Source organism: Aquarana catesbeiana, linkage group LG06 (assembly GCF_042186555.1).
Source record: "Aquarana catesbeiana isolate 2022-GZ linkage group LG06, ASM4218655v1, whole genome shotgun sequence".
NCBI classification, from domain to species: Eukaryota; Metazoa; Chordata; class Amphibia; order Anura; family Ranidae; genus Aquarana; species Aquarana catesbeiana.
This window is the reverse complement of record NC_133329.1, coordinates 86,747,829-86,774,088: the sequence shown is the minus strand read 5'-3', so window position 1 is coordinate 86,774,088 and position 26,260 is coordinate 86,747,829. Positions and strand designations below refer to the sequence as shown.

Sequence of the window (26,260 nt, the reverse complement as noted above, 5' to 3'; positions counted from 1 at the left end):
TCTACCAAGTTTTTTTTAATTTATTTTTTTGTATCCCTGTGACACCAGGACAAGAGATTAAGTGAACAGCAATTACCATGACAGGTAGGCTCAGACAGTTAAAGAAAAACCCCACAGAGGATCTAACCTTTCTGCACCCTAAAAAAAATACTTTTTTGATGCTATGTCCCCATTAGAAAGATTTCCCTTCACTTCCTGTCCTTCCAACCCTTATCACAGAAGGTTTCAGAAAATAGTGAGAGGCTCCAATCACCTGCAACAAAGTGTTGCCATTTTTAAAACATTGCTCATGAGCCTTTAATTCACTCATCGCTACTCCAGATCTCTTCTGAAGAGTTACATGATAAATGTTCTTTACACATGGACAATCCCTTTAAATGATTTACTGTTGGTAGGGGGGAGGGCACTTACTGAAATTTTGGTGAAGACAGACAGCAACAGAGACAGTGCGGATAGGTACATCTGTATCCTCTCTCCACCAAACCTCCTTTGTAAATACTCCGGCATGGTAACAATCTACGGAAAGGAAAGGATAATGTCTTCAGCTGTTTATCGCAACAAATGTATATAATATCATCATACTGGCAGTATGCCTCACAATAAACTGGTCATTTCCACATACACAGAAAAAGAGGAAAATTAGATCTATTCATAAAAACATGGAAACTAAATCAGGTCCTTGACATAAATCTCTGATAGTTTTCCTATGTGTTTATAAAGTAGTGACTATACCAGCACATTTCTCCACTTACTGCTGCCAGTGTACAACACATCATGTACCATAAACTGCTTCAGTATTTACACTATGCTATACATTACATTCCTAAACTGCTGCACTACATATCCTGTGCTATACATTATATAACCCAGACTGCCACACTTTGTATGATGTGCTACACATTATGTAACCCAGACTGCTGCACTTTGTACAATGTGCTATATATTATATAACCCAGACTGCTGCACTTTGTACAATGTGCTATATATTATATAACCCAGACTGCTGCACTTTGTACGATGTGCTACACATTATATAACCCAGACTGCTGCACTACTTACCCTTTGCTATACATTAAATAACCCAGACTGCTGCACTTTGTACGATGTGCTATACATTATATAACCCAGACTGCTGCACTTTGTACAATGTGCTATACATTATATAACCCAGACTGCTGCACTGCGTACCCTGTGCTATACATTATATAATCTAGACTGCTGCACCTTGTACGATGTGCTATACATTATATAATCTAGACTGCTGCACCTTGTACGATGTGCTATACATTATATAACTCAGACTGCTGCACTAAGTACCCTGTGCTATACATTATATAACCCAGACTGTTGCACTTTGTACGATGTGCTATAAATTATATAACCCAGACTGCTGCACTTTGTATAATGTGCTATACATTATATAACCCAGACTGCTGCACTGTGTACCCTGTGCTATACATTATATAACCCAGACTGCTGCACTTTGTACTATACATTATATAACTCAGACTGTTGCACTGTGTACGCTGTAAAATAAATAACATCCCCAGAATTGCTGCACTAGATACAATTTGCTATATGCATTCCATTTCTCATATGGCTGCTCTATGAACTCTGTGCTATATATTACATTTTCCTTCTCTTCAAACTGCTGAACTCTGTATTCTATGCTTTACATTATGTAACCCAGACCCCTGCACTGTGCACATTATGCCATATTTTACATTCATCAATCTGCTGGTCTAAGTAAACTGTGCTATACACATATAAAACAGTGTTTGCCAGCCTTTTGGACCAGACAGATCATTAAACTCACAATATTGAATTCCGCAGACCACTACCATGAATCTTACATGCCTTATACACACAATGCTCCTGCTCTCTGCCCCCCCCCCCCCCACCCGCACTCTGTATTACACTGCTGCCTTATGCAGACTCATCATTGGATCTCACCTCCGTATCCAGCCATATGCTCAAGCTCCATGCTCCCTCCCACAGTCTATGTTCAGCATTGCCACTGGAAGTCCCCTCCTTCACCTCCCAATCTCTGCTCTACTCCCAGCGCCTCCCTCTGAGTTCACAGGAGCTGGAACTACAGAGAGGGCATCAGGTATCAATGCATGATGAGAGCATTGGCTGTCATTGAAAACAACACTGGAAACAACACTGGGCCGTATACATTCGCCACAATGTTACCCCTGGGGACCACCAACATTTTCTCATGGCCCATCAGTGGCTTCAGGGACCACTGACTGGTGACCGCTGATTTTAAATATATGGCATATTAATATTTTGTATAGCAAGTGTAGCTCTAGGGACATTTTCACAACCATTAACCTGGCTATTCCTAACTCTTCTGGTGGAAAAAATGTTTGATGTTTACAAAGCTCAGTAGCTCAAGCTATACATAAGGCTTCACAAGTGTATACACTTGTCTTTGGGGTTGTTATCATGTTGGAATACTGCCCTGCAGGCCAGTCTCCGAAGGGAGGGGATCATGCTCTGCTTCAGTATGTCACAGTACATGTTGGCATTCATGGTTCCCTCAATGAACTGTAGCTCCCCAGTGTCGGCAGCAGCCCCAGACCATGACACTCCCACCACCATGCTTGACTGTAGGCAAGACACACTTGTCTTTGTACTCCTCACCTGGTTGCCACCACACACGCTTGACGCCATCTGAACCAAATAAGTTTATCTTGGTCTCATCAGACCACAGGACATGGTTCCAGTAATCCATGTCCTTAGTCTGCTTGTCTTCAGCAAACTGTTTGCAGGCTTTCTTATGCATCATCTTTAGAAGAGGCTTCCTTCTGGGATGACAGCCATGCAGACCAATTTGATGCAGTGTGCGGCGTATGGTCTGAGACTCACAGGCTGACCCCCCCCACCCCTTCAACCTCTGCAGCAATGCTGGCAGCACTCATATGTCTATTTCCCAAAGACAACCTCTGGATATGACGCTGATTACGTGCACTCATCTTCTTTGGTCAACCATGGCGAGGCCTGTTCTGAGTGGAACCTGTCCTGTTAAACCGCTGTATGGTCTTGGCCACCGTGCTACAGCTCAGTTTCAGGGTCTTGGCAATCTTCGTATAGCCTAGGCCATCTTTATGTAGAGCAACAATTCTTTTTTTCAGATCCTCAGAGAGTTCTTTGCCATGAGGTGACATGTTGAACTTCCAGTGACCAGTATGAGAGGGTGAGAGCGATAACACCAAATTTAACACACCTGCTCCCCATTCACACCTGAGACCTTGTAACACCAACGAGTCACATGATACTGGGGAGGGAAAATGGCTAATTGGGCCTAATTTGGACATTTTCACTTGGGGGTGTACTCACTTTTGTTGCCAGCGGTTTAGACATTAATGGCTGTGTGTTGCGTTATTTTGAGGGGACAGCAAATTTACACTGTTATACAAGCTGTACACTCACTACTTTACATTTTAGCAAAGTGTCATTTCTTCAGTGTTGTCACATGAAAAGATATAATAAAATATTTACAAGGAGGTGAGGAGTGTACTCATTTTTGTGAGATACTGTAACTGAAGAGGAGTGACTTCTCAAATCTCCCCCCAAAGCCCCCACAATTTGTTCAGAGGGGCCGTACACAGGTTTAGTCGAAGAGAGAAAGCCTAATGGCAAAATGCATCTCCTATACTCTCTCTTTAAAAAATAATAATGCTCTGTGAATCCTCTGTTACAGATGCACCCTATAATAAACGTTTAATTTGTAAAATAAACATCCTATTTAAATGGTTTCCTTGAATGGCGGAAACATTAAAGTTCACTTATTAATGGTATTGGCTAATTTGATCCTCAAGGATAGAATTTATAAATAGGTAAAATTGATGAAACAGGGGGGCAATAACAGATAACTAACCAATTTGAACCTTCATATACATACAGAATAGGCCCCATAAATTACTTTTCAAGTTGCTTTACCATAGATCTGCCACTAGGTGACAGTGTCCTACCACTAATTACTAGCAATCTGTTGCCAGAAACCAGATTATTGAACAAGGCATATACTTTATTAGGACAGAATTATTCTTGCTCAGAGCAAGCAAGCATTTTTTTTTTTTACATTTTCTTTAAGGTATTTTTTTTTTATTTTTTTTTTTTTTTATAATACACTAGAAAAATGAACAACTATTTGAGTGGTCACAGCTGTCATGGACAAAACCTTGTGACCTATTGACATTTGTAAGTTCTGAAGCCAGCAGGGTTGCCAACGTCCCACATCATTTTTTACTGACAAAACATGGAAAATTTATTGGCGGAGCACTTTTTTTACTGGCAACCTGAGAAATGACAGTGGAAACACTGACAATACCTATAACAAAGTAATTTGCTTGATTTATACTTAAAAAGTCAACACCACATGAAAATATCAGCCCCTGATATTTACTGGCAGTTGTAAAAAAATCACAGATTTTTACAAACTGTCAGTAAACTGTCAGTAAATTTACTGGCGGTTGGCAACCTTGGAAGCCAGATGTGCAGCATACAGTAATAACCAGTTAGTTAGCATTTTCAGTAGGAGCTCAATTATAGCAGCCCCTGTATTCCTCTCATGACCAGTTTACTCTAAAACCCCAGCCAAAACTTTGAATTTAGCATTGGCCGGAGCAGTGAAGGATTAAAGCCTCTGCCAGGTTTTTATTGTTGTCACCTGTGTTCCTAAGCCCATGCTTAGATGTGCAGCTGTTATTATCACACCTCTGAAAAGTGATCGATTTTCAGAGTCCTACATGCGGTAATAAGGCGGTATGTCGTTTTCAACCCTTAAAAAGCTGCACCACTGCAGCACAACCATGTGCTTCATGGCCCCATTCACTATGCGGTTAGGGGTGGTGGTAAAAAATGCAGCTCAACCATATAGTTTAACATACGGGTGGCAAAAACACAGCTCAATCGTATGCCCCCCACCCCATCTGCAAGTGTAAAGTGTAAGGTGTCCCAGGCTGCTAAAATGTTCAGGTTTGGCTTGAAGAAAAGGTGGCAACCCTACCGTGGCCGTGAAGCAAATCATCCCAGCCATGGCATGGGTACACCCCCATCTGGCTGCATTGGGGGGTGGTAACACCGTGGCTTGTTTTATTGCCCCCACCACCACTGCAAGTCTAAACACATGCTAATAGAGAGATTTTCCTGTCAGAACAGGCAGGAGGTGAGGAGGTGACACCAAGGTACCCCCACATTTCTTGCCCTGGTGTCACGAGGACAGGAACGGATGTAAAATCCCCAATAAGATCACAAACAGAAACAGATACCTGATATAAATCGCAGCTCTCCTCCACTAATACCTATGTATGAGTACTTACCCCAGAGGAGATATACACCGGCACAAAAATCCACGCCAATGCTAGTAAAATATACGTGGCCTGAAAAGACAGAATATTCCATCATTAGAAAACAAATACAAAGGAAACATCGGCCTGAAGGAGGAACTGTTCTGTTGTCTAGATCAGCCAATCACATGCTTCCTTTCATTTGCCTAACTGGCCATACAAATATGAAAGCTGGAACCTGTTTACATGTTCTGAGCATCCTTTTGGGCCCATTCACACCTTGGAGTCCTGATACATCGCATCAGATTCAGTGCATGTGCATTAACAGGTTTTGCATTAAGACAGACCATTCAAATGAACACATCCAAACAATGGAAGAATTGGACGTTCTGCCATTTTTTTGCAACACGGCGTGCCGCGACGTATGGTGGAAGATCTGCATTCTGGTGTGCTGCATTGCATGCGCTTTCCATTAGTGTCATTGAAAACATGCTGACACATGTAATGCGTATAAATGCGCGTTGCTTATGACGCTTGCATTACCGCAACACAACAGTGTAAATAGGACCCATTATTTTTATAGTAACATGTATAGCCTGTTGCCCATAGCAACCATTCATGTTTTTTTTTCCCCAAAAGCAGGAGCAATGAAACCTCTTTGGTTGCTATGGGCAACAGACCTGTTTCCTTGGTTCCAGACAGTTAGGGCCCATTTATACAGGTGGCAGTGCTTGTCGCCCCTCTTAAAATGGATCCGTGGTGCAAGGTTGCAGAGTGGTTCATTTGAATGAGCCGCGTTCGGCGGTGGTACCACCTGCCAAATGTAACATGCTGTTTAACTTTTGCTGAGTCTGTGGCATGGGCATAGCTGCGGGCTGCCATGCTGTGCTTAAGTGGGTGGTCAGGGGGCAGTAAAACCTCAGCCACCCATGTAAATGAGCACCTAACTAGCTAAGTCACGACTTCTTACCTCCTCAATCACAGGAGTGAGCTTTCAAACGCCGAGCTCAGAGCTACTGTATCAGGGGAAAGAAGGAGCATGTGAGAGAGTCTAAAGTAGAGAAAGAGCTTGCTACTGTGATGGTGGAGGTGAGCAGTAATGACTAGGCCTTACTTAGCAACTTCCTGGGAGTATTCCAGTCAGGCTTTGGGAGGTATGTTTAATGGTCTACAACTATAACAAGGGCATTATTAAACTTTATTCAGAGATGCACAGTTTGTTTTTACCTACAGACATCCATTATCTGCATATGGGGCCCCATACAGAAAAACTGACATAGGGTCTCATACAGCCAATGCTTCAGTTATGAATGAACACAGTGAGTGATCAGTACCGATCACTCATGTTCATTCAGGAAAAGAAGGGGCTGGTAAATATGACCGGACCCTTCCCCCACTCTCATAATATTTGAAGGATCCTATTGTGTGCTTGCAGCTGCCGGCGGGAAGAAGAGGATGGAAGCTGTCAGCAGTGCGGGGGTATGGGAGGGCACACAGGAGGGCCTGGGCAGCAAGGGGAAAAATATGGTGAACAGGGAGGGTGATCAGTGCGGCATGTGGGGGGCGGCAATTATTGGAACCAATCCTTTGTATGGCGCTCTCTGGAGCAGCTGAAAAGCCAATGGGAGGGAGAGGAGAAGAAGCCAGCTTTCAGCTGCTGCAGAGAGAGCCATACAGGGGATTGGTTCCAGTAATTTCCCCCCTGCCGCACCAATCACCCCCCCTGCCCATATCCGATTCACCCTGCTGCCTGGGCCCCCCCTGCTGGCCCGGGCCCCGTACAGGAGGACTGTTGGTACCCAACTTATCTATGGCCCTGAGTAGCACCACCTGTCTAACTCTCCCATGTAAGTGAATGGGACTGTGCTGCAACCGTGTGGCAAACGCTTGTCTAACAGGTGCGGTCTTGAAATGCAAAATTGCTGTTCAGCAGTAGAGCAAAAAGTCAATAAAATCAGGCATCACAGGGTGGTAGGCTCTCCTCCTGAACACCTACAAACCTCCTTTTCTGTCCTCTGAAAAGCAATCCATCAAAGGCAGTTAAGAATGCTGCTGGTGTGAAAGGAGCCTCACACTACTACTGCTGCTGTGTTCTATAGCATCCTTCTGTGGAGCATAGAAACATAGGGAGCCCAGGAGCTGATCGATTCAGCTCCTGGACTTAGTGCTGGAGTTATTGACAGCCAGGGGTTCCAACACTAGTGTTGGGGAGGCCCCTAGGAGACAGTGAGACCGGGCACCATTTTAAAACAGCACCAAGGACTCAAGTTGTGAAGGGCATCTGCAGGAAACAGCACTCTACTACAAAGTGCCTTGATGCGTTTCGCACTTCAGTGGATGTGCAAAACTCAAAAAGCCATTCTATAGTTTACGGCTGTTTTCTCAAATTTGTTCTACAGCAGGGCCAAGACTGAGATCCTTGGCTGCTACAAAGGAGGTAACGTTCCAGATTTTTATTTATTTTTTTGCTGCTCGCTCATCCAACATTCACAGGCAGCTCAGTGCCATCTTGGCTTGCATGTTACCAGGCATTTTATCAGCCTGGCCAGTAAAAACAACATTGACTGCTATTGTTACGATTAGAACAGAGATAAGAAGATTGGCATATTTTCCAGGGTGAGTGCCATCCCATCATGGTACTTCTCCCTCTGTTCTCTTACATTCCATTCAAATCCAGCCACCGCAATGCCGCCTGCTGCTCCAGTACCCGCCAGTCCGATAAACAGCCCGGAGCCCTCGCTGCTGGCAAAGAGGGATGCGCCAATCTAACATGGTGTAAAAAAGACAGAAAGACAGGTATAAGCCTTCCTCATTCCAATCCCAGATCATGATTTCTGTATAAACTGCTGTGTTCTCAGGATTAGATTTTCTTTCACCTTTCTCACTCATGAAATGACTGTTATTTACACCAGGGAACCTACAAACATATATAGTTCACTAAGTGTCATTTCTGTCTGCTGCTTCATTCCTCTGATAACTGCATGAATCACTTCTGACAAGTTTTCCTGACACCAAGAAAAAAAAAGGTGACATGGGAGGGATCTCCAGCACACAGTCTGTGACTGACAGCCTCAGCTCTGTTCCTATGTTACATAGTTACATAGTAGGTGAGGTCGAAAAAAAACACAAGTCCATCAAGTCCAACCTATGTGTGTGATGATATGTCAGTATTACATTGTATATCCCTGTATGTTGCGGTCATTCAGGTGCTTATCTAATAGTTTCTTGAAGCTATTGATGCCCCCCCGCTGGGACCACCGCCTGTGGAAGGGAATTCCACATCCTTGCCGCTCTTACAGTAAAGAACCCTCTACGTAGTTTAAGGTTAAACCTCTTTTCTTCTAATTTAAATGAGTGGCCACGAGTCTTGTTAAACTCCCTTCCGCAAAAAAGTTTTATCTCTATTGTGGGGTCACCAGTACGGTATTTATAAATTGAAATCATATCCCCTCTCAAGCGTCTCTTCTCCAGAGAAAATAAGTTCAGTGCTCACAACCTTTCCTCATAACTAAGATCCTCCAGACCCTTTATTAGCTTTGTTGCCCTTCTTTGTACTCTCTCCAGTTCCAGTATATCCTTCCTGAGGACTGGTGCCCAGAACTGGACAGCATACTTCAGGTGAGGCCGGACCAGAGTCTTGTAGAGCGGGAGAATTATCGTTTTATCTCTGGAGTTGATCCCCTTTTAAATGCATGCCAATATTCTGTTTGCTTTGTTAGCAGCAGCTTGGCATTGCATGCCATTGCTGAGCCTATCATCTACCCCCAGGTCCTTTTCCATCCTAGATTCCCCCAGAGGTTCTCCCCCCAGTGTATAGATTGCATTCATGTTTTTGCCACCCAAATGCATTATTTTACATTTTTCTACATTGAACCTCATTTGCCATGTAGTTGCCCACCCCATTAATTTGTTCAGATCTATTTGCAAGGTTTTCACATCCTGCGGAGAAGTTATTGCCCTGCTTAGCTTAGTATCGTCTGCAAATACAAAGATTGAACTGTTTATCCCATCCTCCAGATCGTTTATGAACAAATTAAATAGGATTGGTCCCAGCACAGAACCCTGGGGGGGGGGGGGCACTACCCACCCCTGACCATTCTGAGTACTCCCCATTATTCACCACCCTCTGAACTTGTCCTTGTGTGAAAGGGATGTGTCCCTTCCCTCCAGTCAGCTCTTAGCTCTCCTCAGTGAATGTAACGTCAGCTGTGTTCTGAAAGCTAAGACAAGCTTTATACATTATACAGCTTTATACATTCTGGACTTTGAATGGATGTAGAGAAGAGAAGACTGAAGATAAACAGGTACAACGTATGTAGGAGGATTTGTTTCATCTTTGTGTATCACCTGAGACCAGTCACTTCACTAGGTATATGTATGAGTTTACAACCACTTTAAAAAATTTTGGAACTTTGTTTATGAATATTCTTTCAGATTTGCTTAGAAAAAGAAGCGCTTATTAAAGCTAAAAGTCTTTTTCCTATATTTTGAATAAGTAAATAACCTTATATCAGAAAAAAAAAATGTTTCAGCTTTGGCAATGGCTAGGTCACCGATACCCAAATACTGGAGAACAGACAAACCAAACTACTCGCACTTCATGAATGGAAAGAGAAAGATAAAATGTCTGATTACATTAAACTGTAAAGATTATACTATATAAAGCCTGTAACAAATACATGATATATCCAAAATATTAATACTGGTCTATTTCACAGAATTTGGAATCCCTGGCTTAAACATAGTGAGCATTTTCAGGCTCCTTTATATGGACTATTTGAGTTCTACAACATAAAATGCAGCAAAATTTTGCTGGTAGCAAGATCCTGCGTTCACGTTTTTCAAGCGTTGTGCACACTTAACATTTGTTTATGTTTATGCACACAAGCATACAGTCTATTGGTTGCTAAGACTCAGGTGGCCATTGCCACATAGTGCCCTTCATTGTTAGAACACAAGTGGCTTCTGCTGCCTAGCATCCTTGGTTGCTAGGATGCAGGTGGCCTTAACTGCCTAACATCCTTTGTTGCTAGGATGCAGGCAGGTCTTGCCACCAAGCATCCTTTTTTGCTAGGACACAGGCAGCTCCTACTGCCTAGCATTCTTGTTTCTATGATACAGTCAGCCATTGCTGCCTGGTGTTCTTGGTTGCTTTGACACAGGAAACTACTGCTGCCTAGCATCCTTGGTTGCTAGAATGCAGGTGGCCATTACTGCCTAACATCCTTTGTTGCTAGGATGCAGGCAGGTCTTGCCACCTAGCATCCTTTTTTTGCTAGGACGCAGGCAGCTCCTACTGCCTAGCATTCTTGTTTGCTAGGATGCAGGCTGTCATTGCCGCCTGGCGTCCTTGGTTGCTTGAACACAGGATGCTACTGCTGTCTAGCTTCCTTTGTTGCTAGGATGCAGGTGACCATTGCTGCCTAGCATCCTTTTGTTTCTAGGATGCAGTAGCAACTTTTTTGTTAGGACACAGGTAGCCATTGTCGCCTAGCTTCCTTTGTTGCTAGGACGCAGGCAGCTTCTGCTGCTTAGCACTCTTGGTTGCTAGGATGCAGACAGTCATTGTCGTCTGGCGTCCTTGGTTGCTAGGACGCAGGAGGATTTTTCTGTCTAGGGACTTTGGTTGCTAGGACACAAGCAACCATTTCTGCCTAACAACTTTTGTTGCCAGCATGCAGAAAGCTCTTGCTGCCTAGCATCCTTGGTTGTTAGGACACAGGCCGCTATTGCAGCCTAGTGTCCTTTATTGTTATGACGCAGACGGCTCTTGTACTCCAATAGGGTACATTTGCCCTGTACACATGTCAACAGTAGCACCGACGTTTACATGAATTTATCACAAAATACGGTATATACAGTATATGCTGGACCACGGATTTTCCTCTCTTTTTTTTTTTTTTTTTTTTTTTTTACACAGCTGTATTATGAGCCCAAAGGATTGAAAACAACTGCATTTAGATACTGAAAAAATGTATGCATTATGGATCTGAAAGCAGATTCATTTGTTCCCATTTGTAGGAGCCCTGAATCATTCCTTCCCCACTGAACTTTCCTAATTAAGAAATATTGACCTCTGCAATTTGATTGGATAATCTATGACCCGTGAGCAGTAATCAGACTGGTGGGGCGGTTTCTGAGGCCCACTTTCACGTCTGATTGCATCTCTCAGGAACAGAAGCCCGGGTATCTGTGCCAAGAGGCTAAATAAGTTCAAAAGCCAAAAGGCTCCGACTAATCCATCTTACAAATCCCAGTGAATCCTTACAGCTGTAATCCCCGGAGCTAGACATTTAACCCTTTCTTCAGGCGGTTACTGCTGCAGTTTGTTACAGCTAGCTAACATTTTATTTGATCCACGTTCAGAGGCTCGGCAACACTGGACAAGATGGATTGAGTGAAGGTGCTGATAAAGAAAGGAGGTGCCCAGAAGATCAGACCAAGGAACGATTATAGAAGATCTGAACATAAGAATGCATATTCATATAAGCCGAGGGATAAAGTTGGAGGGTTCCTTGTTTAATCGGCATCTGGAGTGATCATACCCCCTGAGGATTCCTCAAATTTTTCAGTCCAACAAACACTTTGTTCAACAGTACCAAGACCTGATGAAGGTAGACCCTTTGAACCCCTGAAACGCGTTGGGTTTTTTAATGAAATGAACGTCTGAATAAAAATGTTTTCAGTTGAACACCCAATCTCTACTCGACCACAGAGCTGACCATCATCCATCACTCCCTGGATGATTGCTTTAAGGAGAATCATTCCCTCTATGACCTGACATCTACTGCTTTATAAGAGGACATCTACTGCTTTTTAAGATCAAGCATCTGACACCCTTCTTTTACTTCCTGAGTTTATTTATTGCTGTCCTCTGTTTTGTTGGGAAAATTTCCCTTCACTTCCGTACCTCGCTATATTTCAAGTGGATATACCGGGATGATGCCTACAGCTGCAGGCATTATCCCAGGCTTGTTTTTTAGAGCCGGTGGTCAGCTCTCTTGTAAAAGCAATCCTAGTGGCTAACTAGCCACAGGATTGCTTTTACAAGCAGTGGGAGGGACGCCACTCCCACCCCCACCCCCCAGCCGCCTTCTGCGGCTTTATTGTGATCTCCTGTCTCACCAGGACACCCGTTCGACCAGCCAGCACTTCTACCGGCTGATTAGAGAGCCGAACAAAGACCAGATCAACTTTGTTCGGCTCTCCACTATAGTAACCCAGAACCGATGACCTGACATCAATTCCAGTTTATCAGGATGTCAATATTTTCAAAAATCAAAACTATTCTAACACACCAATCCTGGTGTGATTAAATTCTTTAAAGGGCAGAGCAGGGATCTGGGGTCTTATAGACCCCGGATTTCTCCATAAAGAGTACCTGTCACATGCCTTTTACTGTCACAAGGGATGTTTACATTCCGTGTAACAGCAATAAAAGTGAAAAAAAAAACATGAAAGTGACAGAGTAAAACTAAAAATAAATACATAAATAATAATATATTTTTTTTTAAAGTGCCCCCCATCCCCCTGTGTGATCACACGCAGGGGCAAACGAATGCATCTGTCCTACATGCATTCAAACAGCGATCACCCTACACACGTGAGGTATCACCATACCTCAGATCATGGGAAGTAATTCTAGCACCAGACCTCCTGTTTAAATCTAAAGTGGTATAGGCATTTAAAGCGTCGCCTATGGGTAGTAACAGTTACGTAGTTTGTTGCCGTTGCACTGAGGTGGGCAATTTTAAAGCGTGACATGCTTGGTATCTATTCCTCGGCGTAATAACATCTTTTATATTTTACCAACACTTGGGTTATGTATTGTGTTTTTTTGCATTAAAGAATGCAAAACCCACCATTTTATTCTCTAGGGCAGGGGTCTCCAAATTTTGTAAATAAAGGGCCGATTTACTGTCCTATAAACTTTAGGGGGGGGCAGACTGTGACCAGTGGGAATAAAAAAAAAAATTCTGGCATCAGTGGGAGTAAACAGTGCCCAATCTATTGTATTAGGGGGAGAAATTTCACCCCATTGTTGGTGTCAGTGGAAGAAATGGCGCCTTGTTGTTAAAGTCAGTGGCAGGAATTATGCCCCATTTTTGGAGTCAGAGGGCAGAATACTGTCTCATATTAGTGGAAAGAATAGTGCCCCAAGGGCCGGATAAAGGCAAGCAAAGGGTCGCATTTGGCCCCAGGGCCGCAGTTTGGAGACCCCTGCTCTAGGGCCTCTGCTTTAAAAAAAAATGAATAAGGTTTGGGGGTTCTAACTATTTTTCTAACAAAAAAAATACTGATATTTACATGTAAACGAAAGTGTCAGAAAATGGCCAGGTCAAGTGGTTAAGAAGATGGTCAGTTTGCCCATCAAACCTAACTCCAGCAACCTAACTCCTAATGTTGCTATGGTAACAGAACAGGGTTATGCTTACAGATAGCGGGAAAAGACTTAAAGACATTTTTTGACATGACAAGCCTTTGAAAGCCACACATACATACAATATACTTACAGGCCACCAAGCCATATTGCGCCCTGCTAGGAAGTATCCATTCAGGGTGTTCCTGTTCACGCGACATGAAGACTGGAGAGGAAAAAGAAAGTGATTCAGAATATATAAAATTACAGTGGCACTCCAGCCTTCCCTTCAGTCTTGTAGTCTAGGTACGTGATCAGGTACAGGAGATCCACTCTACCGCCGTACTCATACAGTGCAAGCTGCTGGCAACAATAGGACCAATCGTGATCAACGTGAAACAATAAAAAATTTTGCCGCGCTAAACATAGATATTGAATAAACAAGTGTCCGTAAAGTGTGAACAATTGGTGCTGTTCTAAATAGTGCAGGTGTAGGGGAGATTTAGGGTCTAATACACCCCAGATCTCTCCATAAAGAGTTCCTGTCATGGCTCATGCTATTACAAGGGGTGTTTGTTCATCCCTTGGAATAGCAATAAAGTTGATAAAAAAAAGTTAAAGGTACAGTGTTAAGTTTTTTTATTATTATTATTATTTTTGTAACGCACCCCCCCCCCCCCCCCGTTCTCACGTACAAATGCGAACACGCAAGTAGGTTCCGCACACATACGTAAACTGCGATCGCACCACACATGTTAGGTATTGCCGGGAACATCAGAGCGAGAGCAAAAATTTTAGCACCAGACCGCCTGTGTAACTCTAAACTGGTAACCTGTAAAGACTTTTAAAACGTTGCCTATGGAGATTTTTAGGTATTGTAATTTGGCGGTGTTCCATGGGCTGACGCAATTTTAAAGCATAACATGTTTGATATCTTTTTACTCTGCGTAACATCATCTTTTAGATTTTACCAAACAATTGGATATTATATTATGTTTTTGTGCTTTAAAATTAATTAAAGTGTAATTTTCAAAATATTTGCATTTGAAAAACCACAGCACAAATATTGTGTAACATAAAAATATGCAACACCCACCATTTTTTTCTTTAGGGCCTCCTCTAAAAAATATATATATGATGTTTGGGGATTCTAAGTTATTTTCTAGCAAAAAAACAAAAAACAAAAGTTTTTACAAGTAGAAGAGAAATGCCAGAATTGGCCTGGACTGGAAAGGGTCAAGCTGACAGTAGGAGAGTGTTTACCTGGCCAGACCGTTGCTGGTCTTTCATTGTCCAATCATAAGCTGGAAGAATTGAGGTGACCATGCTGTGCGGTGTATATCCGCACCTTTTTTTTTTTTTTTAAACAAAAAAAACCTGCAAACGCATACTAGCTCATTATGAAATACTCACCTTAGAACGAGGCCTCGACATCTGATCGTGGTCCATGCCAAGGGAGCTGACATGTTCCCTCCGCGTTTCTTCCGGATATCGCGGCTCCGGCGCTGTGAGTGGCTGAAGCCGCGATTACGCCACTCCCGCGCATGCACGCAGGAGTCTTTTTCCTGGCAAGGTCCGGCAGCGTCTGCCGGACCTTCAGCCATGCCTTCACAGCGCATGCACCGCTGACTTTAGCGGTTGCATGCAAAGTAAATATCTCCTAAACCATACAGGTTCGTTTTAATTTTACCTACAGGTAAGCCTTATTATAGGCTTACCTGTAGGTAAAAGTTAAAAAATAGGGTATACAACTGCTTTAACGGCAGCAGAGAAAGATCGGACTGACTGTATGAAAATAACTGGAGTGGATGGATAAGAATTCAAATCCTTTGCAAGATAAGTCAGGTTCTATATATGCAGTTCAACTGGAGTTCAGCTTAAACTTTGAATACAATCTAATTGGTTGAAAGTGGTATGTTTAAATGCATAGTTGATAAACCTCAAAATATAATAGAAGTTCACAAGTAGTAAGAGCATACATACAGTAACCAAGTAAGTAATACATACAGTAACCAATACATACAGTAACCAAGTAAAGTTTTTATAATACCTACTGCAAATTAATAAAACTCAAATGATGAACACAATATAGTGGCAGCTGTTTCCTATAGTCCTTCAGGAAAACATGATTTAACTGACATAACTATGTACAGGCCCAGACTGGCCATAGGGCACACTGGGCATTTGCCCCCTCTCCCAAGTACTGCCACTCATTCCACCCCCCACCCCCAGCAAACAGTCAGTAAGTGGTAATGATGTGCAGTAACCTCTAACAACCAATCAGCCAGCAGAAATCATGTGCAGTAACCTATAGCAACTAATCAGTGAGCCGTAATCTGTGCTGTAACCTTTAGAAACAAATCAGTAAACGGTAATGATGTGCAGTAACCTCTAGCAACTAATCAGCAAGCAGAAATGATCATGTGCAGTAACCTCTAGCAACTAATCAGTGAGCCGTAATCTGTGCTGTAACCTTTAGCAACAAATCAGTAAACGGTAATGATGTGCAGTAACCTCTAGCAACCAATCAGCAAGCAGAAATGATGTACTGTAACCTCTAGCAACTAATCAGTGAGCCATAATGTGTGCTGTAACCTCTAGCAACCAGTCAGTGAGTGGTAATGATATGCTGTAACCTCTGGCAACCAACCACAATCACTGCCTGATCTGCCACGGTAAACTGATTTTGAGTTTAGCTGCTATTTATTGTATGTCTCAGAGCAGGTGGAGAGAAAAATTGCAATGGGAAAATGTTTTCCCAGGGTCCAATTAATATTAAAGATGGCCCTAAATGTGACAGAGAGCTCCAAAGGGTAAGAACCACAACATAAAATATGCAATTATATCACTTATATCATGCACCTGGCTCTCACCTGCGGGTCTCTGTCTGCCACAAACCATGTGGGCCTCTAGGGCGTGATACCAACCAAGCAGGAGACTAAGCGGCTCAGTGACTCTGTGACCGGAGCAGGCTAAATATAACTAAACAACATCAGGAAACCGCTAGTTGTCATTGTTTGTAATTTGGTCTAAAATGCCTGGGCCTATTTTTGTCCCAGTCCGGGCCGGGAGTAAAATTGAAAAAGTTTGGGTTCGTCTATTTTGCATTCATGAATAAAAATTGCATGTTATGCACATGATGATCAAAGACACCCCCACATTCTTTGCAATCACTGCACAATCAAATAAATGTAAGTAAAAAAAAATTACGATTGTAAAATTACGACAAATTTTAACTTTTCTAGGCAGCACAGATAATGCAGATCGAGTTGGAATAGTTCTGGCAGGCATTGTGGATTGTTCCATTGGCTAAAATAATTTTTTCTTACCCAAATCCCAACCGCCACGTTCAGCATGAAATAGGCCACGATGACGATGATGTCGGAGATGTTGAACTGTTGCAGAGGGCTTTGGGTTATGGTGGTGTTTTGTTCCATGGTTCTGGATCTGTTTCTTCCCTGCACTGACGGCAGAAGCAGCACGATGTGGAGGGTCAGCGGCAGAAGTGCTGACTACGAGCAGCAGGTTGGGGTAATTGATCATTAATCTGGTTGTTGGTGTTGGAGGCATTCAGGCAGATATAAGTGACACAAAGTACAAACCTCCAAATTTATAGGCTGAGCCACAGCAGCATCTAAACAAACATGGTGTTATCTAAATCAGGTCCCACCTGTCAGGTCTCCTTCCCCCCATGCCCTTTCCTGTACATTGTCCTGCTCTTCCGCTGTGCTCAGTTTATGAAATCAAATCTCAGAAGTGTCCAATTCAAGCCACCATACCCCTTGGCACAAGCCAAGGGTGCTTTATTTGAACCTATTCAGCTTCAGCTGTCGGGAAGCTGGTGGCTGCCTGCATGCACATGGTCTGGTACATGGCCCTTCACATAGGGCTACTACTTGGCGCATGCATATGTGTGCCTGTATGCCCAATGTTGAATTAATAATCTGCAACATGACCTATGATCTGTTTCCAGGTCTACTGTTTTCTCCAAGTACCCAAATTCTTCTATGACCTGTTTTGGATGCTTTGCTTATTGACCTCGGCCTGTTCTCCTGACCATAATCCTGTCTGATTTTCGCGTACCCCCTTGATAAAATCCTTGCTAATCTTAGACTGTATTATGATTTTTTTTCCTGTATTGTGACCTGTGCTTCTGCCTTCTGTTCACCAAGTTCTCAAGGATTCAGATACATATAACAGACACTTGTGCCACTCCAACCCCCTCACACCTAGGGTTGCCACCTCTTTCCTTTAAACCCAAACACATATTGATTACACAGGTTCTGAGGCTAATATAAGGCAGATAAGGCACCAGGGGAGTTTAATTACCACCTTAATCAGCCACAGAACCTATGTAATTAATATGTGTTTGGGTTTAAAGGGATGAGGTGGCAACCCTACTCGCACCACCTCTCCCGCTATCCAGGGATACCCAGGATGGAAGTAAAAGAGAGGCCATCCTCATCATATGGGACTTCCTCAGTTACTTGGCATCAGCATGTTATTGCCCTGGAACTAGTATACAGTTTGTGAGATGCCAATGAGGGGGGATCACCAGTCAATGAGTATACAGTTATCAGCGGGCCCTTGTTCCAGGAGGGACCACACATTCAAGTGAAAGCCCCACTGCTAAAGTCACCCAACAGATGGCAGTACAGTACAGCCCCAGAATTTGGATGCATTTGAGACACAGAGGAAATCTGGACAAAGAGAAAGAAAGTCACTGGAAGTGTTGTCCCCAGCCTTTCCCAACCAGGAAACCATTGCTAGAGGTTCCTAGAACAAAGAGCGATTTCTTCCTCTTAGATAAGTTCCCACTGACACCAGTCATCTTTTTAGCTACACTATATTACCAAAAGTATTGGGACGCCTGCCTTTACACACACATGAATTTTAATAGCCAGAAATATTTAGACAGAATAAAAGTGGATAAAGCACCTGGACCTGATGGCATCCACCCACGGATCCTAAAAGAATTGAGCTCTGTAATTTCAAAGCCATTGTATCTAATTTTTAGGGACTCATTAATGACAGGAATGGTACCACTGGATTGGCGCAGGGCGAACGTGGTGCCTATATTTAAAAAGGGATCAAAGTCTTTACCAAGTAACTATAGACCTGTTAGTTTAACTTCTATAGTCGGGAAGATACTGGAGCGTTTAATAAAAGACCACATAGACGAGTTCTTGCTGGAAAAAAACATTTTAAGCAACAGACAGCATGGATTCATGAAAGACAGAAGTTGTCAGACAAACCTGATTTCTTTTTATGAAGAGGTAAGTAAAACCTTGGACAGAGGGGTGGCTGTGGACGTGGTTTACTTGGATTTTGCAAAAGCGTTTGATACAGTTCCGCACACACGGCTCATGTGTAAGCTAAAGTCTACAGGGTTGGAAATATCAGTTTGTAAATGGATAGAAAACTGGCTAAAAGACAGAATTCAGAGAGTAGTGGTTAATGATTCTTACTCTGAATGGTCTAAGGTTATCAGTGGTGTACCCCAAGGTTCAGTGCTCGGACCCTTACTCTTTAATGTCTTTATAAATGATATTGGGTCTGGGATCAAAAGTAACATTTCTGTCTTTGCAGATGACACCAAGCTATGCAGTGGAATAACGTCCTTACAGGATGTCTCCAATTTACAAGCCGACCTCAATGCACTGTCTAATTGGGCGACTATGTGGCAGATGAGGTTTAATGTTGAGAAATGTAAAGTTATGCACTTGGGGGCTAAGAATATGCATGCATCATACATTCTAGGGGGAGTACAACTGGGGGAATCCGTGGTGGAGAAGTATCTGGGGGTTTTGGTAGATCATAAGCTCAATAATAGCATGCAATGCCAAGCTGCGGTTTCCAAAGTGAGCAAAGTTCTTTCTTGTATTAAGAGAGGTATGGACTCCAGAGAGAGAGATATCATTTTGCCCCTGTTCAAATCATTAGTAAGACCTCATCTGGAATATGCCGTTCAGTTTTGGGCACCAGTTCTCAAAAAGGATATCGGGGAACTGGAGAAAGTGCAGAGAAGGGCAACCAAACTGATAAGAGGCATGGGGAAGCTCAGCTATGAGGAAAGATTAGAGGAACTGAATTTGTTCACTCTTGAGAAGAGGAGAATAAGGGGGGATATGATCAACATGTTTAAATATATAAGGGGTCCATATAGTGAACTTGGTGTTGAGTTATTCACTTTACGGTCAACACAGAGGACAAGGGGGCACTCTTTAGGACTGGAGGAAAAGAGATTTCATCTCCAAATACGGAAAGGTTTCTTCACAGTAAGAGCTGTGAAAATGTGGAATAGACTCCCTCCAGAGGTGGTTCTGGCCAGCTCAGTAGATTGCTTTAAGAAAGGCCTGGATACTTTCCTAAATGTACATAATATAACTGGGTACTGACATTTATAGGTAAAGTTGATCCAGGGATAATCCGATTGCCTCTGGGATCAGGAAGGAATTTTTTCCCCTGCTGTAGCAAATTGGAGCATGCTCTGCTGGGGTTTTTTGCCTTCCTCTGGATCAACTGTGGGTATAGTATTGGGTATATTGTTTTTTTGTTTTTTTTGTTTTTTTATGATTGGACTGGATGGACTTGTGTCTTTTTTCAACCTGACTAACTATGTAATAGCATCTCAGTCTTAGTCCGTGCTTAGTAATCAGTGCAACTGGATTTGATTGTTACAGGCTGTTCTTGGTTCTGCAGCTGCAGGCTCACCTACTTTCCCCTGTATTACAGTAAGATTTGGAACATAATGGACTGGAAGGGGCAGATCCTGGGCTGTTTATTCATACAGCCTCAGCCAATCCCTCGTTGAGAGAGTGACCAGCAGGAGACTGAGGTGTGTATAAATAAGCTGGGGCCTAGAACAGCAGGGTCCTTTGCCTGTCAGAGAGTGATCCAGTTTAGAGGGGCTGTCTGGCCTCCAAGGTGATCCAGTGGAGTCTGCAGGAGGTTCTGCGGGGTCCCAGCTCAGGGTTAACTGGGGGGCCAACTACAAATGCTGCAGGAACAGTTTGGAGCAAAATCTGCTGAAGATTTGGCCTGGAAGCTCACAGTACACGGCCTGGCTGATACTGGAAATAGGCATCCATATATACAGGGACACAGTGTGTAGAGGCCTGAGTGAGATCCTAGAGAGACTATTGTTGAGTTGTGCTTTTCTGAGAAGAGACTGTTCCAGATTTGCTGGCCAGGACTGTTTCCAGTCTGGAACCCCCCCCCCCCCCCGCCCCCGCCACAACCCTGAGCTGTATATTCACAGTCTCCTGCTCTGGAGGCCGTATTGAAGATGTTAACTGTTGCTAGATAGTGTCCTCACCCAAAGTTTGCATTAGTTCTGGGTATGCCAAGGCTCACCCTAATCTCTGTCCCAGTTCTTCACACAATAAAACCACAAAAAAAGGCACTATGCTTGGTTATTGTGTGGAGAGACTGAGAAAATACCGTGTGCCTGGCTGCTGTGCACTTAAGAGGGAATAGAACCTGGGACAAACACCTGGACCAGTGTGGGGTCTGTCCTACTTCCCACTGACCTTTACTCTAAAGTACAGTGAACCGTAAATATAGTAATTATTAGCAGAGGTTCCCTGTGACTTTTTGTAATGGTAAATGTTGAGGAAAGGTGGGCATTCCCATTGGAAGATGTCTCCTTGCTTATAGTTCCAGGGACAACTGTAAAAGGTTGACCTTGTACATTAAAAGAAGACAGCTCTAATTTTCTACAAGATAAGTAAACCAAGAGGTTTTTAGAAGAGGAACGTGTCACAGCAAGGTGTGTGAAATTAAACAGTAACCAAAACAACTCCGATGACAGTTAACAGATCATCCATGCATGCTATTAGCAGACAAAACCCAGTCCAGGCCCGATTTCTCCAAACTTTAGTTCAAATATTTATAGTATGTTGCTAAATCATTCAGTTTTGGGTAGGTCTTCATTTTCAAAGTGCTAGAAATACAGGAGGCCTCTAATATCTCAAAGTAAGGAAACCAGGATCTGTAGTGGTATACGGTGATGTGGCCAAACGTTTACTGAAGAGCTCTATTTCAAGAATAGTGCTAACTAGAAATTGCACTTTAGTCATATGTAAAGTGGAAATCCATCCTCACCTCTTTCTGTCCTGTCCACATCTGGTGCTTGCTGAAAAAATGTGCTGCTCTTAAATTTTCTTCCCTATGCCTCCACTGTGTACCCCTAAATTTTTTGTTGAAGACCCACTGAGCATCATAGATATGCCCCCTGGACTACAGAGGGTGTCAATCGCAGCTGTTGTTTCCTATAAGGAGCATAACTTCCATAGAGCCAGTTTCATCTGGATGAGGAACAGCCCACCTCTCCCTGTGCACACTGCATCCCAGGACTCAGGAAATCCTCTGCTGCTCATAAAGTACTGTATATTGTTGTGTTGCTCTGTATGTGAGAATGCAGTGTTGTTTCTCAGTGAGTATAATTGACTTGCTTTTGTATTAGGTGATAATGCATGCTGCATAACCACTTGCAGAATGCGCATTGTAGTTTCACTGCTACAGTGCAGGCTGGCTGCGCAGAATCACGTATATATACAGTTGTGTGAAAAAGTATTTGCCCCCTTTCTGATTTTTTTATTTGTTTGCATATTTGTCACACTTACATGACTCAGATCATCAAAAAATGTTACTATTACACAAAGATAAACCGAGTAAATACAAAATGCAGTATTTAACCACTTGCCGACCAGTGCACGACGATATACGTCGGCACAATGGGCATACAGGTACGTCCCCTTTAAAGCTGGGTTCCACCCAAAAGTGGAACTTCCGCTCATCGGATTCCTCCCCCCCTCCGGTGTCACAATTGGCACCTTTCAGAGGGGAGGGGGGTACAGATACCTGTATAATACAGGTATCTGCACCCACTTCCGGAAATAAACTCCCGCGGGAGTCACGCCCCCTCCCGCACACCCCCGCTTTCTCCTGGGAAAGACACAGGTCCCAGGAGATAGCAGGGACCATTGAGAACGCGCAGCGCGACTCGTGCATGCGCAGTAGGGAACCGGGAAGTGAAGCCGCAACGCTTCATTTCCTGATTCCCTCACCGAGAATGGCGGCGGCAGCACCCGAGGATCGAGGAACGGTTCGGTCTCGGGTGCCGACATCGCTGGACCCCGGCACAGGTGAGTGTCCTTATTTTAAAAGTCAGCAGCTGCAGTATTTGCAGCTGCTGACATCTAAAAAAAAAAAAAAATTTCGCTGGACTTCCGCTTTAAGAAGCGACATTGTGGGCATGTGCGCCTGCCCACCCGCCGCGTGCTCCGTGCCCGTGGGACCTGCGGACTCAATGTCCACCGGTGTCCCGCAATCACCGTGTCACAGACCGGCAGAACAGGGATATATTGTAAACAAGGCATTTCCCCGTTCTGCCTAGTGACAAGACAGAGATCTACTGCTCCCTGTCATCAGGAGCAGTGATTGCTGTGATGTCCTAGGTAGCCCATCCCCCCCACAGTTAGAATCACTCCCTAGGACACACGTAACCCCTTGATCGCCCCCTAGTGTTTAACCCCTTCCCTGCCAGTGTCATTTATACAGTAATCAGTGCATTTTTATAGCACTGATCGCTGTATAAATGACAATGGTCCCAAAATAGTGTCAAAAGTGTCTGATGTGTCCACCATAATGTCGCAGTCATGATAAAAATCGCAGATCGCAGCCATTACTAATAAAAAAAATTTAATAATAAAAATGCCATAAAACTATCCCCTATTTTGTAGATGTTATAACTTTTGCGCAAACCAATCAATATACGCTTATTGCATTTTTTTTATTTACCAAAAATATATAGAAGAATACATATCGGCCTAAACTGAGGAAAAAAATAGTTTTTTTATATATTTTTTTGTTTATAGCGCAAAAAATAAAAACCGCAGAGGTGATCAAATACCACCAAAAGAAAGCTCTATTTGTGGGAAAAAAGGACGTCAATTTTGTTTGGGTTCAACTTCGCACGACCATTTTTGTCAGTTAAAGCGACCCAGTGCCGAATCGCAAAAAATGCTCTGGTCAGGAAACGGGTAAATTCTTCCCGGGCTGAAGTTAAATGGTTAAATGATAGTTTTATTTATTAAGGCAAAAAAGCTGTCCAAACCTGCCTGGCTTTATGTGGAAAAGTAATTGCCCCCTAAACCTAATAACTGGTTGTGCCACCCTTGGTGGCAACAACTGCAATCAAGCGTTTGCGATAACTGGCAATGAGCCTTTCACATTGCTGTAGAGCAATTTTGGCCCACTCTTCTTTGCAGAATTGTTTTAATTCAGCCACATTGGAGGCTCTCCAGCATGAATGGCCTGTGTAAGGTCATAATACAACATCTCAATCCTTTGTCTTTGGAACAACCGAGCGTCCACACCCACTGACCATCAGAGTCTGTAGTCATTTGTAGGGATTTACACTGATCTATATTTTGGACCAGATGTTTTCTATCACAGGGACTAAAGTCCTAATAATTTAAACCAGCAGTCAGGTGCCTATGACCCTCACTCCCCTTCTACCCTTCTCCCCCCCCCCCCTTTGGAGTGCCAATAATTCGTGATCACTTGTAAGTCCCGCGGCCGTGGGCGGTCTTCTACGGGCTCGAGGTGGGGACGGCTCCCCAGCAGTCTTCAAGACCACCAGTGGGAATATCAATTGTCGAACTCGTGTGTATTTGTTTTAATAAGAAGTCTCTGGATAAGCGAGCTATTTGGATGAAGAGGCAACACATGAACCCCCTGAGGAAGACCATAAGTATATAGGTCAAATGCATTGGGGCTATGTTCCAAACATCGGACAGCATAACCACAATTCAATGATTGTAGGTTGCGGAATCAGATAATTTTAACCTTTTTTTTAACCTTTATGGTATTGCCAATATTGTGATTTTTTTTCTCCTTTCTAATGTACTAGTCTCGCAGTGTATATACCCAGAGCTCATGTTTTAACCTGTGTTTATATTGTCTATTTGCGTTTTTTTTTGATAATAAAATCATTATACTTTTATAAATTTATTGACTCATAATTGCTGCTAAAAAACAACACGGGGAAATTTTCTTTTTCTACAACATAATACAACATCTCAATTGGATTTAAGTCCAGACTTTGACTAGGCCACTCCAAAACCTAAATTTTGCTTTGTTTGAACCATTTGGTGGTGGACTTGCTGTTGTGTTTTGGATCATTGTCCTGCTGCATAACCCAAGTGCACTTGAGCTTGAGGTCACAAACTGATGGCCGGACATTCTCCTTTAGGATTTTTTGGTAGAGCTCAGAATTTGTGGTTCCATCAATTATGGTAAGTCATCCAGGTCCAGATCCTGAAGCATCATGCTGCCACCACCATGTCTGATTGTTGGTATGATGTTCTTGTTATGAAATGCTGTATTAGTTTTATGCCAGATGTAACATGATGCACACCTTCTAAAAAGTTACATTTTTGTCTCATCAGTCCACAGAAAATTTGTTTAAAAGTCTTGGGGATAATCAAGATGTTTTTTGGTAAATGTGAGATGAGCCTTTGTGTTCTTTTTGGTCAGCAGTGGCTTTGGCCTTGGATCTCTCCCATGGATGCCATTTTTGCCCAGTCTCTTTCTTATTGTTGATTAATGAACACTGATCTTACCTGAGGCAAGTGAGGCCTGCAGTTCTTTAGATGTTGTTCTGCGTTCTTTTATGACCTCCTGGGTAAGTCGTCATCATGCTCTTGGAGTAATTTTTGTAGGCCGGCCACTCCCGGGAAGGTTCACCGCTGTTCCAAGTTATCTCCATTTGTGGATAATGGCGCTCCCCGTGGTTCACTGGAGTTCCAAAGCCTTAGAAATGGCTTTGAAACCCTTCCTAGACCGATACATGTTTGTTTCTAATCTATTCTTGAATTTTTTCGTGGCATGATGTGTGGCTTTTTGTGATCTTAACAGATCACAAAAAGCCACACATCATGCCACAAAAAAATTGCTTCATGCTTCACTTTGTCAGACAGCTTCTATTTACTGTATGTGATTTCTTGATTCAACAGGTCTGGCAGTAATCAGGCCTGGGTGTGGCAAGTGAAATTTATCTCAGCTTTCCAAAAAAATGTGGTTAGTCACAGTTCATTCATGATTCAGCATGGGAGGGGGAATGTTTTAAATCAAATTGCAGTAAATATACTATAGTTTGTAGACGCTATAACTTTTGTGCAAACCAATCAATATACGCTTATTGGGATTTTTTACATATTTTTTATTGGATATGTTTTATAGCAGAAAGTAAAAAATATTGTTGTTTTTTTTTTATAGCGCAAAAAATAAAAAACCCAGTGATGATCAAATGCCAACAAAAGAAATCTCTATTTGTGCGTCTTTTGGTCCATTTCAGGTCCGAATTCAGCCAAAAATTCGGGCTGACATTGGACCTAAAAAGATGAACCAGGACGCCCCTGCTATGAGCCGCATGCGGCGATAGTGTGAACCCAGCCTTAAAACCCCGAGGTGATGCTCCCCCACGCTCTGGTGGTGGACTGCCCCTATATTGGTCTTGATGATGTCAGGACCTTGGACCATTGGAGCTTAGAGGAAAAGGCACTATCGGGACTGGTCTAGCAGCACACAAGAGCAG

The 26,260-nt window shown here is 43.1% G+C and overlaps 1 protein-coding gene across 2 annotated transcripts in view; it reads right to left on the bottom strand.

The window, feature by feature from the left end:
- SLC5A10 (solute carrier family 5 member 10) overlaps positions 1-17,093 on the bottom strand; it is a 250,214-nt gene extending 233,121 nt beyond the window's left edge. Inside the window, exons 1-5 of one of the 2 annotated variants that reach the window (XM_073636394.1) lie at positions 16,986-17,093; positions 13,811-13,882; positions 7,958-8,062; positions 5,331-5,390; positions 412-516 (exon numbers count right to left, since the gene is read on the bottom strand). In XM_073636394.1, the coding sequence (XP_073492495.1) occupies positions 412-516; positions 5,331-5,390; positions 7,958-8,062; positions 13,811-13,882; positions 16,986-17,093 (450 nt within the window). The remainder of the gene's footprint in view (positions 1-411; positions 517-5,330; positions 5,391-7,957; positions 8,063-13,810; positions 13,883-16,985) is intronic. The other variant, XM_073636395.1, reaches the window with a different exon arrangement.
- Between the last annotated feature and the right edge of the window lie 9,167 nt (positions 17,094-26,260).